General features: G+C 46.4%; 1 protein-coding gene across 1 annotated transcript in view; it reads right to left on the reverse strand.

Moving 5' to 3' along the window:
- The window catches only part of LOC144000356 (uromodulin-like), a 133120-nt gene that overhangs the window by 49424 nt on the left and 69443 nt on the right, over positions 1–14253 (reverse strand). The window contains exon 9 of the mRNA XM_077494148.1: positions 6161–6323. Within this exon, the coding sequence (XP_077350274.1) occupies positions 6161–6323 (163 nt within the window). The remainder of the gene's footprint in view (positions 1–6160; positions 6324–14253) is intronic.

Raw genomic sequence — 14253 nt, forward strand, 5'->3', positions numbered from 1 at the left:
CTCACCGAATTGGTGCCGGAAAACTACAGGATCCTAACCGAACACCGGATAGGGAAAAAAGGAGGAGGCCTAGCAGTGATCTTTAAAGGTCACCTGGATCTCACTAAACCATCATCTCAAAACCCAGTGTCTTTTATGGAAACCCTGACGCTACATTTTCAACCAACACCCCATGACACCACTCATATACTACTGTGCTACAGACCACCGGGACCAAAGTCCAATCTTCTTTCACCCCTCACAGAATCCTTTGCAATGCACACCCTAAAATTCAAAAATTTCCTGGCACTCGGAGATTTCAACCTTTGGGCAAACGAGCCCTAAAGACCCCATCGCGACTGCCTGCATCAATCAACTAGAAGAACTGGGTCTACAGCAACTGATAAAGACTCCCACACATGGGTCAGGACACACCCTGGACCTCATTTTCAAACAGAACATCGACGTCAACATACTCGACAACATAACTCTGCCATGGACGGATCACCACGCCATCAAATTCAAAATCACTACCAACATCACCAACGCAAAAGGGAAACCTGTAACAACGCACTGGACCAGATCGCATAAAAAACTGTACTCCGAAGCCTTCAAAACCACTCTGTCCAAAAAAATATCTACAATAACCTTAAACCACTCTACGGAGGAAACACTCAACTCCCTGAACAAGGCATTACTGCAATCAGCAGACTCAGTAGCACCAAAACGCAGGGCTCTCATCAGGAAGAAAAATGCTGGATGGTTTAATAGCTCCCTCTCCGTACTAAAGCAAGAACGCAGAAGAGCGGAAAGAACATGGAGAAGAAATCCCACCGAGGAAAACCTATTTAACTACAAAGGTCTGACAGAGAATTATCGGAAAGCAATCTTCAAAGCCAAAAAGGACCACTTCTCATATACAATCTCAACGGCCGCAAACCAACCACGGGAACTGTTTAAACTGGTTAATCAATCAATGAATCCGGTGTGCCTAGAACCCCCAGAAAGCGAATCCCAGGATTACTGTGACAAACTGTCGGATTTTTTTCATCGATAAAGTCAAAACCATCAGGGAAACAATTTGTCAGAAGAAAACATCCAACCTCAGCCAGCAAATACATAAAGAGGATGTCCGCACCAACATACCGCAACCGCCAAAATTTTCACTATCCCCAATTACCGTAGACACCGCAAAAAACATCATTAATAAACTGCGTGACAGTACCTCACCTATTGACATCATCCCCACAAAACTACTGAAAGAATGCTCCGACATCGTGGCTCCAACCATAACTCACCTCATAAACCGATCATTCCACGAAGGGATTGTTCCCAGCATCCTCAAACAAGGCATCGTCAAACCTCTACTCAAGAAACCAAACCTGGACCCTCAGGATCCAAACAACCGTAGGCCAATTACAAGCCTCAACACCATTTCTAAGATCATGGAGAAAGCTGTAGTACATCAGCTACAACTTCACCTGGATACTCACAAACTCCTGGACCCGCTGCAATCAGGCTTCCGCCCGGGTCATGGAACAGAAACAGCTCTCCTCAAGATTTGGGATGACGCCCTCGAAGCGGCAGATGACGGAGAGCCGTGTCTCCTCGTACTGCTAGACCTAAGTGCAGCGTTTGATACAGTAGATCACAATACTCTACTCGTCCGCCTCACAGAAGTAGCCGGAGTCCAAGACATAGATCTCCATTGGTTCGCGTCCTTCCTAGGAAATCGGTCACAGACAGTGAAACTAGGAAAATTCCTCTCCGAAACTCGGGCAGTCACCTGCGGAGTCCCTCAAGGCTCTCCGTTGTCACCCGTTCTCTTCAACATTTACATTCGCCCACTCCTTCAAATCATCAGATGCTCAGATCTCTGCTTCCACTCTTACGCTGACGACACGCAACTTTATTTCCGGATCAATGGAAAAAAAGATCACCAACAACAACTTGAAAACTGCCTCAAATCAATAGAGGACTGGATGACCACCAACTCCCTCCAGCTGAACCAATCAAAGACAGAGCTTCTTATCTTGCACCAAAATCATAAGCCCGCAACCAAAACCTCCTGGTCTCCACCAACCGTCTTTGGGCAGACTATCTCCCCAAAGACCAAAGCGAAGAGTCTCGGGTTATTTTAGACGCACAAATGTCAATGGATGCGCAAATAGGAACAGTAGTCAGTCGATCTCACCATCTGCTGCGCATGCTTCGCAGACTCATCCCTTTTATCCCAAAGAATGACAAAGCAGTGGTAGTTGGAACAATCATTAATTCACGACTGGACTACGCAAACTCGCTTTACATAGGATTACCACAATATCAACTTGCGCGATTACAACTGATCCAAAACACAGCGGCAAGGCTGATAACAGGAAAAAAACCCTGGGAATCCATTTCTCCTTCACTGAGGAGCTTACATTGGCTAACCGTAAAAAATCGGATCACGTTCAAGACCCTTTGCCTCACCCACAAATGCGTGCATAGAGAAGCTCCGCAATACCTAATGGAGAAAATAAATCATTACACACCAAACCGCAGTCTTCGATCAGCCAACAAAAACCTCCTCCTCGTGCCCAAAGCCCGGTATAAATCCAAGGGGGATCGGAGATTCGCTGTCCAAGGGCCTCGGCTATGGAATGCTCTACCAATCAACATCCGCCTGGAAGAAAATCACCTGGCTTTTAGGAAAAAAACTCAAGACCTTCCTCTTTTAGCAGATGATCAAAGCTCGCCACAGCGCCTAGAGGCGATTCAGTTCGCATTGTGCGCTATATAAGTATTTCATTCATTCATTCATTCATTCATTCATTCATTAAAGGAAAAAAGTCATTTAAAATCACTTGCGGCTATAATGAATTGTCGGCTCCCCGTAATACAGAGAACAGTCATTGAAAGTCATTGATAAAAAAAAAAAGTGTGGGGTTCCCCCAAATTCAATTACCAGGCCCTTCAGATCTGGTATGGATATTAAGGGGAACCCTGCATCATATGTAAAAAAAATGACGTGGGGTTCCCCCTAAATATCCATACCAGACCCTTTATCCGAGCACGCAACCTGGCAGGCCGCAGGAAAAGAGGCGGGCGAGAGAGCGCCCCCCAAACCGTACCAGGCCACATGCCCCCAACATTTGGAGGATGCTTTGGGGGTCTGTGACCCCTCAAAGCACCTTGTCCCCATGTTGATGAGGACAAGGGCCTCATCCCCACAACCCTGGCTGGTGGTTGTGGGGGTTTGCGGGCAGGGGGCTTATCAGAATCCACAAGCCCTCTTTAACAAGGGGACCCCCAGATCCCGCCCCCCCAGTTTGAAATGGTAAGGGGGTACAAAAGTACCCCTACCATTTCACAAAGAAAGTGTACATAATATTAAAAAAGACACACACACCGTTGAAAAAGTCCTTTATTAAAAATTTAAAAAATCCAGTGATGGATGATCGTCTCTCTGGGGTGCAGCGATGGCTGATCTGATCCAGCGACAGGTGATCTCATTCATCCTCTGTCTCCACTGGCGGAGACACTGCGGAGATCCCGGCAGCTGGACATTTCTTATTTGAGGAGGGCGGGGCCACCCGCCACCTGACCCCACCCCCTCTGATGCAGGTGGGAAAGCCTGGCTTCCCCAAGGACATGTGGGTGACCCCGCCCCCCTCTGATGTAATGCAGGTTTCCGTTACATCAGAGGGGGTGGGGACACCCACATGTCATTGGGGAAGCCAGGCTTCCATACTTGCATCAGAGTTGGGTGGGGTCAGGTGACAAGTGGCCCCACCCTCCTCATATAAGAAATGTCAGGCTGCCGGGATCCCCACAGTGTCTCTGCCAGAGGAGACAGAGGATGGATGGGCTGCTGCGCTAGAGGGAGAAATTTTAAATTTGGTGTGGAGTTCCCCTTAAAATCCATACCAGACCTGAAGTGTCTGGTATGGATATTTAGGGGCAACCCCACGTAATTAAAAAAAAAAAAATTGATGCAGGGATATCCCCTTGATATCCATACCAGACCTAAAGGGCCTGGTAACTGAATTTGGGGGAACCCAACGCTTTTTTTTTTATCAATGATTTTCAATGAGTGCTCTCTGTATTATGGGGAGCCGACAATTCATTATAGCCGCGAGTGATTTTAAATTACTTTTTTTCCTGCAGAAATGACACTTTGTGCAGGGACAGTTCTAAGCACGGGAAACATGCGCCCCTTCACAGGCATACAATAGACACCCCCCAGGTACGAAATTTAAAGGAATATTACACTTTTATTATTTCACTTTAAGCATTATTAAAATCGAGTCCCATAGACTTTAATAGGGTTCTAATGTTCACACGAAGTTTAGGTCTGTTTGCAGGTTCTGGTGCGTACCAACCCGTGGGGGGGGGGGGGGGTTACACTTAGAGGAGCCTCTCTTCTCTTTTATACTCTGGAGCTCCTGCTGAATTTTGCTTCTAATCCCTTTGTGGAGGCTTCTATTCGTGGATAGACATTTTATGGTTACATAACCTACCACATTGCTATAATCTTTTTATATGGACTATAAACTGAAGGACCTAGGAATATATGGTTGTGGAACAAATCATTTGAGTTTCCATTATTCCTTATGGGGAAATTTGCTTTGATATATGAGTGCTTTGGATCACAAACATGTTTCCGGAACAAATTATACTCACAATTCATGGTTTTAGTGTATAGTGCATTTAAATGATAAAATAATGAATAATTGAGTGCTTCGCTTCTCACTTAATAATGCATTTTCTTTTAGTCTACCAAAGAAAATTATTAGATTTTCCACTTAAAAACAGACCAATAGAAAAAAATACAGTCTAATGACCTCATTACACGTACCCAGTATAATAATAATAATAATAATAATAATAATAATAATAATAATAATAATAATATTAATAATAATAATAAACCTGCCAGTGTGCATAATCAAAGTATTAAACTGTTTACTCTGCCTCAGAGTCTTATGATTACCATTATTTTGCCACAAGAAATATATATAGAGGGTGCTAACCTTAGTTTCTAATGGAAATTGTTAGGCTCAAGTAATCCGTCTCTATCTCTAGCCTGTAGGGATGAGCTTCGAGTTCGAGTCGAACTCATGTTCGACTCGAACATAACGCAGGTTTCCGTTACATCAGAGGGGGGCGGGGTCACCCATACGTCATTGGGGAAGCCCTGGCTTCCCTCACTAGTGTCAGAGGGGGGTGGGGTCAGGTGACTGGTGGCCCTGCCCTCCTAATATAAGAAACGTCAGGCGCCGGCATCCCGCAGTGTCTCCGACAGTGGAGACAGAAGATGGATGCATGGATGGACTGCGCTGGACTGAAAATCACCCATCACCATCGCTGGACCCCGGAGAGATGATCATCCGTCGCTGGATAGCAAGAGTGGATTACCACCTCTGGAATCTTTTTTTTTTTTTTTTTTTTAATAAAGGAATTTTTCAAAGGTGTGCTTGTCTTAGTTAACTATTTTTTACACTTTCTTTGTGAAATGGTATGGGTACTTTTGTACCCCCTTACCATTTCAAACAGGGGGGGCAGGATCTGGGGGTCCCTTTGTTAAAGGGGGCTTCTGGATTCTGATAAGCCCCCCACCCGCAGACCCCCACAACCACCGGCCAGGGTTGTGGGGATGAGGCCCTTGTCCCCATCAACATTGGGACATGGTGCTTTGAGGAGTCACAGACCCCCAAAGCATCCTCCCAATGTTGAGGGCATGTGGCCTGGTACGGTTCAGGAGGGGGGGCACTCTCTTGAACGTTGGAGTCTCATAGACTTTAATAGGGTTCTAAAGTTCACACGAAGTTTAGGTCTGTTCGCAGGTTCTGGTGCGAATCGAACAGGGGGGAGGGTGTTCGGCTCATCCTTACTAGCCTGCTCATTTTACAATTGACCAATATCATCACTATGATAACTCATTGTCTAAACATTGTCACCTGTCTTTGTTGCAGGCAGATAACAAAGTTGTATCGCTGAATCAGGTAACAGTGACATTTCCTCTCTGGCTGTGCAGTGTGGCAGGGGTTTCCACACCACAAGATTGATTTGACATATTAACAAAATTACTTTTCAAGAGAAACCGTTCACATGTATCACTTTTTAGACACTGCATTTAGACATTTTCCTAAATATCCAATTTAAATAAAATAGGAAATATATGTTAACAATCAATACTCACAGGTAAGCAGATAATTCTGTATCTGTTACACAAGCCGACCTGACAGTGTAAATAAATCTGATTGGATTTTCCAGGAAATTTAAACACTTTAAAAGAAAAGCGACCTCTAAGGGACACTCCATTTTCTGTCACAGAGAGTGTTGGATTGTTCTTGTTGGGGCATCTAAAAGTGATATCATCAGACAAGGATTAGAATATTTTTAACAAAATTTAGCTACAAATTTCAATAATTTTCATGAATACTTTCTCTCCTGCAGCAGTTTTCTTGATCTGTTTATGTGATTTTTGGGTTGGCCACCATTTTTTTTTTTTTAATACAAAAATATCCTTAGCCTTTATAAGATATGAACCAAGCACACTCAAAAAAATTTGAATATCGTGCAAAAGTTCATTTATTTCACTAATGCAACCTTAACCACTTCAGCCCCGGACCATTTTGCTGGCCAAAGACCAGACCACTTTTTGCGATTCCGCACTGCGTTGTTTTAACGGACAATTGCGCGGTCGTGCGACGTGGCTCCCAATTAAAATTGACGTCCTTTTTTTCCCCACAAATAGAGATTTCTTTTTGGTGGTATTTGATCACCCTGCGGTTTTTATTTTCTGCGCTATAAACAAAAATAGAGCGACAATTTTGAAAAAAAACGCATTATTTTTTAATTTTTGTTATAATAAATATGCCCAAAAATATATAAAAAAAAAATGTTCCCTCAGTTTAGGCCGATACGTATTTTTACATATTTTTGGTAGAAAAATCACAATAAGCGATTATCGATTGGTTTGTGCAAAAGTTATAGCGTTTACAAAATAGGGGATAGTTTTATGGCATTTTATTAATAATTTTTTTTTACTAGTAATGGCGGCGATCAGCAAATTTTTATTGTGACTGTGACATTATGGTGGACACATCGGACATTTTTGACACATTTTTGGACCATTGTCACTTATACAGCAATCAGTGCTATACAAATGCAGTGATTCCTGTGTAGATGATACTGGCAGTGAAGGGGTTAACCAGTAGGTGTCAGTGTAGGGGTTAAGTGTTCCTAGGGGTGTGTTACTAACTGTTGGGGGCTGGGCTTTCATTTAGTGAACACTGATCTCTGCTCCAATCACATGGAGCAGAGATCAGCGTCACCTGTTGCTAGGCAGAACGGGGAGATTCTGTTTACAACGGCATCTCTCCGTTTAGCCACCCCGTGAGGCGATCGCGGGTATGCCCGCGCCGATTGAGTCTGCAGGACCCGCGACCGGACTCACGGGGGTCCCGACCAGCATGCGAGTGTGCCACCAGCGGCACGCTCCCGATGGCAGGGCGGCATTAAAGATTGGACATACCTGTACGCCAATATGCCTGCCCGTGCCATTCTGCTGACGTACATCGGCGTGGTTAAAAGGTGAAACTAATATATGAGATGGACTCATTACATGCAAAACAAGATAGTTCAAGCCATGATTTGGCATAATTGTGATTATTATGGCTTATAGCTCATGAAAACCCCAAATGCACAATCTCAGAAAATTTGAATATTGTGAAAAGGTGCGATATTCTCGGCTCAAAGTGTCCCACTCTAATCAGCTAATTGCGCCATAACACCTGCAAAGGGTTCCTGAGCCTTGAAATGGTCTCCTCTTAGTCGGGTTCAGTAGGAACCACAATCATGGGAAAGACTTCTGACCTAACAGTTGTGCAGAAAACCATCATTGACACCCTCCATAAGGAGGGAAAGCCTCAAAAGGTAATTGCAAAAGAAGTTGGATGTCCCCAAAATGCTGCATCAAAGCACATTAATAGAAAGTTATATGGAAGGGAAAAGTGTGGAAAAAAAAAGGTGCACAAGCAGCAGGGATGACCACAGCCTGGAGAGGATTTTCAGGAGAGGGCCATTCAGAAGTGTTGGGGACTTTCACAAGGAGTGGACTGAGGCCTGGAGTCAGTCCATCAAGAGCCACCACACCCAGACGGATCCTGGACATGGGCTTCAAATGTCCTATTCCTCTTCTCAAGCCACTCCTCAACAACAGACAATGTCAGAAGCATCTTACCTGGGCTAAAGAAAAACAGACCTGGGCCTTTGAGTTGGCCCACTCTTTGTGGCTATAACAGCTTCAATTCTTCTGGGAAGGCTGTCCACGAGGTTTAGAAGAGCATTTGTGAGGTCAGGGAATGATGTGGAGAAGAAAAGCCCGGCTCACAGTCGCCGCTCTAATTCATCCCGAAGGTGTTCTATCGGGCTGAGGTCAGGACTAAGGCCAATCAAGTTCCTCCACTTCAAACTCACTCATGCATGTCTTTATGGACCTTACTTTGTGCAGGGGGGGGATTAGGGTGTGGGGTTGTTTTTCAGGGGTTCTCTTAATTCCAGTGAAGGGAACACTTAAGAAGCCAGCATACCAAGACATTATGGACAATTTCATGCTCCCAACTTTGTGGGAACACTTTGGGGATGGCCCCTTCCTGTTACAAAATGACTGCACGCCAGTGCACAAAGCAAGGTCCATAAAGACATGGATGAGCGAGTTTGGGGTGGAGGAACTTGACTGGCCTGCACAGAGTCTTGACCTCAACCTGATAGAAGACCTTGGGGATGATTTAGAGCAGAAACTGCGATCTAGGCCTTACAAATACTCTTCTGGAAGAATGGTCAAAGGTTCCCATAGACACCCTCCTAAACCTTGTGGACGGCCTTCCCAGAAGAGTTAAAGCTGTTATAGCTGCAAAGGGCCAACTCAATATTGATCCCTATGGACTATGGTTGCCAGACTGGGATGTGTGTGTGAAGGCAGGCACTCAAAACTTTTGACAATATAGTGTATATTGATAGGTTACACCCTCAAATCAAAACAAATTTAAATTATTGAATTATATTACCAGGATTCCATTATCTGTTTACCGCCTCTATGGTCTGCCCTGTGCTGGTTTTGGATGTGGGGGGGGGGGGGTCAATGGTGGGAATTGGGTTCCTTGCTCCCCCCTTATTCCATCTTGATGCAAATCACACAGTGCATGTCTGGATCTCAAGGGGTTTGTATCTGCCTAGTTGGTTGTTATGTGACCTGTACTTGTGAATACTTACCTTATGTATATGTATATGTATATATTATGTATATTATGTTATGTATATATATACACACATGTGATGTATGGTTCTTGAACCTTATATTTTTTGTATATATTACTAGTATCCTTCGCACAAAATGCCTGATGAAGTCGGGATGGTGAAACATGTAGACGACTATGTGTAAAGGGCTAGTTTACAAAATCATTATTATATATACAGCATTCTTTTGAAATCTCCACATTACTATTTTATTGGTTTTAAAGTAAATTGTAAATAAAGTTTTTTTTTTTCCATTTTTAACAGTCACATACTTGTTGATCACTTTGCACCTAGAAAATTCCATTCTATAAACAGGTATTGGTTCTCTTCATTATTAAAGGGGATGTTGGTGCTATTCACTTCTCTCCTTCCCACCCACAATATTTATTTTTTATATTATAACTTTAAAAATACAGACAGCTGCCCAGTGAACTGTTCTTAATCGGTAAATACTCCTGATCTCTATAAGTGTACAAACATGAAGACAATTCATTAACCACTTGCCACTTCAGCAGAGACACTAATGGATAAAATGGCGGTCGTTGCAATTTTTTTATGTCAAACAGTATTTGCGCAGAGGTTTTTCAAATGCAATTTTTTTTTAAAAATACACTTTAACCACTTGCAGCCCAATCACATCATATGATGTCTTTGACTTCAGTGGGCATATCTGAATGATGGGTGCAGCTACAGGCATCATTCAGATATCATCTTTTTCAGCCAGCGATTCTGTACACCTTAAGAACAATCATAGCAGCGGTAATCATTCTTACAGGCAGCGGGAGAGGAAATCCCCCCTGTGACAGACCTAGCCGGGACCGAGGCTCTTGGAGGGGACAGAATGTGAGCCTCTTGCCTTGTGATTATGGGCCCCGGCATTTGGGGGAATGGTGCTCTTTGTGAGCTGTATACCTGGGGACCCCTGAGGTGGTTTTACTTAGATTCAGGTCCGCGTCGTCGTCCCCCAGGACACACAGACTCTGGATATGTAAATGCCATGTTAGCAGAAGACTGAATATCACTGTTGGGACACAAACTATTATGCCGCGTACACACGATCAAACAATCGGGTGGAAAAGTCCGGCAAACTCAAGTCCGCCGGACAATCCCCCCGTGTGTAGCCTCTGGCATACTTTTTTTGACCCGAAAGTACGGCGGACTTAGAAAGTAGTTTTGCACTCCAATCTTCCCGCCGGACTCGCATTTCGGCGGACAATCCGGCCGTGGGTATGCCGGGCCCCCGTACTTTTGAAATTAACAGACTTTTCCCGCCCATTTCGAGCGGGTCTCCAGGTAGGCGGGGCCCGCAAATGAGACGTTGCTGGCCCCGCCACCTGGTATGGACTTAAAGGGGAACCCCAACGCCAAAAAAATCGGCGTGGGTGTTCCCCCCAGGTCCACATCAGACCCTTGTCCGAGCACGCTACCCAGCCGGCCAGGAAAGGGGCGGACGAGCGAGCGCCCCCCCCCCATCCTGAGCCATACCAGGCCGCGTGCCCTCAACATGGGGGGTGCCTTGGGGAAGGGGGGCCGCACGGCCCCCCCACCCCAAAGCACATTGTCCCCATGTTGATGAGGACAAGGGCCTTATACCGACAACCCTGGCCGTTGGTTATCGGGGTCTGCGGGCGGGGGCTTATCGGAATCTGGGAGCCCCCTTTAATAAGGGGGCCCCCGGATACCGGCCCCCACCCGATGTGAATGAGTATGGGGTACAATGTACCCCTACCCATTCACCTGTGAAAAAAGTACAAAAAAAAACACAACACAGGGTAAAAATAGTTTATTGCACAACTCCGGGGGTCTTCCGTCTTCGGGGGTCTTCTCGCCGGACTCCTCCGCTATCTTCTGCTAGCTCTTTTGCTAGCGGAGGAGCCCAGCTTTCTTCCTCACCGTCGACCTCTTCTTCCGACTTCGGGGGTCTTGTCCCCCTCTTCTGGGGTCTTGTCCCCCTCTTCGGTTCTTCTGCCGGGCCACCACCCCTTCTTATAGCTCTTTTACAGGCGGTGGCCCGGTCTTCTGTCGCCGCTGTTGCCGCCTTCTGTTCTTCTGTTCTACTCTTCAGATGTTGACTCGTCGTTCCCTCCGCTCACAATGGCTCCGACGCGATGCGCGGTGACTTATATAAGGACATCACCAGATGATGTCCCCGCCTATTATGATGTCACAGTCCCAGCATCCTCTGGGACTGTGACACCATAATGGACGGGGACATCATCCGGTGATGTCCCTATATAAGTCGCTGCGCATCGCGTCGGAGCCATTGCATGCGACAAGTCAACATCTGAAGAGAAGAAGAGAAGAACAGAAGGCCAGAAGGCGGCGGCGGCGATGACAGCGGCGACAGAAGAACCGAAGAGGGGGACAAGACCCCCGAAGTCGGAAGAAGGGCGGCGGTGAGGAAGAAAGCCGGGCTCCTCTGCTAGCAAAAGAGCTAGAAGAAGATAGCGGAGGAGTCCGGCGAGAAGACCCCCGAAGACGGAAGACCCCCGGAGCTGTGCAAAAAAATATATTTACCCTGTGTTGTGTTTCTTTTTGTACTTTTTTCACAGGTGAATGGATAGGGGTACATTGTACCCCATACTCATTCACATAGGGTGGGGGCGGTATTCGGGGCCCCCTTATTAAAGGGGGCTCCCGGATTCCGATAAGCCCCCCGCCCGCAGACCCCGACAACCAACGGCCAGGGTTGTCGGGAAGAGGCCCTTGTCCTCATCAACATGGGGACAAGGTGCTTTGGGGTGGGGGGGCTGTGCGCCCCCCCTTCCCCAAGGCACCCCCCATGTTGATGGCACGCGGCCTGGTACGGCTCAGGAGGGGGGGGCGCTTGCTCGTCCCCCCTTTACTGGCCGGCCGGGTAGCGTACTTAGACAAGGGTCTGATGTGGGCCTGGAGGGAACCCCCACACCAATTTTTTCGGCGTGGGGTTTCCCCTTTAAGTCCATACCAGGTGGCGGGGCCAGCGACGTTTCCTTTGCGGGCCCCGCCTACCTGGAGACCCGCACGAAATGAGCGGACTTTCCTCCGCGTGTGTGGGCACAAACAACAAAACAACAATAGGTGAAAAACTCTTTAGAATCTGTGTCAAGCCAGACCAGACTCATTTACATTATACAAGACAACAGACAGGTGGCTGGTGTTGATGATATTAGCATCTAATGCCGCATACACACGTAGCCGACTATCCGACGTACTTAGTCTGGCGGACTTCCCGCCGTATTAGTCCGCTGAAAAAGTGCCGTGTGTGGGCAAGTAGCCCGTTCAGAAAGTCGGACGGACAGTCTGGCGGGAAGTCCGCCAGACTAAGTACGTCGGATAGTCGGCTACGTGTGTATGCGGCATTAGATGCTAATATCATCAACTCCAGCCACCTGTCTGTTGTCTTGTATAATGTAAATGAGTCTGGTCTGGCTTGACACAGATTCTAAAGAGTATTTCACCTATTGTTGTTTTGTTGTTTGTGCTAATTAACCTGCAATTGAATGAAGGAGTCCAGTGTTGATGTTTATGGTAATGTGTATTGAATTGTTAGTGAGCTAAAAGTCTTATCTCTCAGTCAACTAGTCTGAGTGCTGATTTAGATAATTAGCTCAGGTTAATTCTGTTTCTGGCTACAGTTGTATTGTTAGAATAAATGATCAGGAGGGGGGACCTCCCCTTCTACTGTATTATAAATACTTGCAATTTTGTTTCTAATAAATCAGTCCATGTTAGAACTAAGCAAGTCTTGTCTTGTTTGTGCTTGTGAGCGGTTGGAATATCTGATATCTATATTCAGGCTGAGAGGAAGTGATATATGGCGAAAGCACTCAATCGGATTGTGGGATTGAATCCGTCACATTAGCGGCAAGCAGTGGGTTGCTTCCTGCAGTCTGGGACATCCAAACCTCCACTGGGATCCAAGATCAGGATAGCAGACTTAGGTCACCCCAGGGGAGATATGGACCTGGCATCAGAGTTCCCGGGGCTGCTGCGGATCATCCTTTCAGCATACACCAGGACTGTGTCTGAGGATGAATACATGGAGCTCAGACAGCAGATTTGGGTGGAGCTCTGGATTGAAGCCCTCCAGCTCGCTGGTATAAAACAGGGCAAGTGTTTCCAACCCAATAGCAATGGGCCAGTGACCAACGGGCATTGCAGATGGCATTCCTGGGAGAGCGGCCCCAGGAGCAATGGGTGACTGAGTTGGACAGGCTGGTCCAGCAGGAGATAGAGCTGGACAATCATTATCGGGCTCTGCAATGGCACGCAGAGCAGGGATATTTGGGGGAGACGACAGAATGCTCTCCAGAGGGATATAACTTTGGAGGCCCTGAATTGCTGTGGAAGAGCCTTACAGATCGTTTTGTGTTTGGTGATGAAGGGGAACCTACCCTTGAGGACCTGCAAGAATATAGAGAGGCTATGTTGGGTCTTGCAGGGGTCTCAGAGCTTAAACCTGATCTGGACCGTTTGTTAAGGAAGGAACAACATCTGGAAAGGGCATACAGGAAACTGCTAGAACACGTTCAGCAGCATGCCAGAGAATCGGTGGAAACTCCGGAGATTGACGTCCCCAAACCTGAAGTGCTGATCACCAACAGTGACTTTGGCCTTCTTGAGAGAAGAGATAGTCGGCCTTTCTCCCACAACACTGACAGGGACATGTGATTTTCTGCCAGCATCATCTATGGAGTTACAACAAACTTCTCCAGCTGAAGATCTGGTAACTGAACAGAGGGTCCAAGACCTCTGTCCCACACTTTTAGCAATTCCAGAGACTGGGGATTTAATAAACATTTCTGTAGAGGAGGAACCACCTAGCAAACCCCCAGCAGAAGTGCTGGCAACAGGGCAGAGTGCTACCAACCTCTGCCCAGCACCGGCAGCAACTGTGGAGTCCCAGGGAGCTGGGGCAGTCGGCTCATCTCTCCAGCCACAGATTACAGAATGTATGGACTTAATGAACTGTTCATCAGAGGATGTCATAGATTACACATCACCTGCTCA

The sequence above is a fragment of the Lithobates pipiens genome, unplaced genomic scaffold (genome assembly GCF_037356315.1).
Source record: "Lithobates pipiens isolate NorthernLeopardFrog02 unplaced genomic scaffold, aLitPip1_a1.2 Scaffold_22, whole genome shotgun sequence".
Taxonomy (NCBI): Eukaryota; Metazoa; Chordata; class Amphibia; order Anura; family Ranidae; genus Lithobates; species Lithobates pipiens.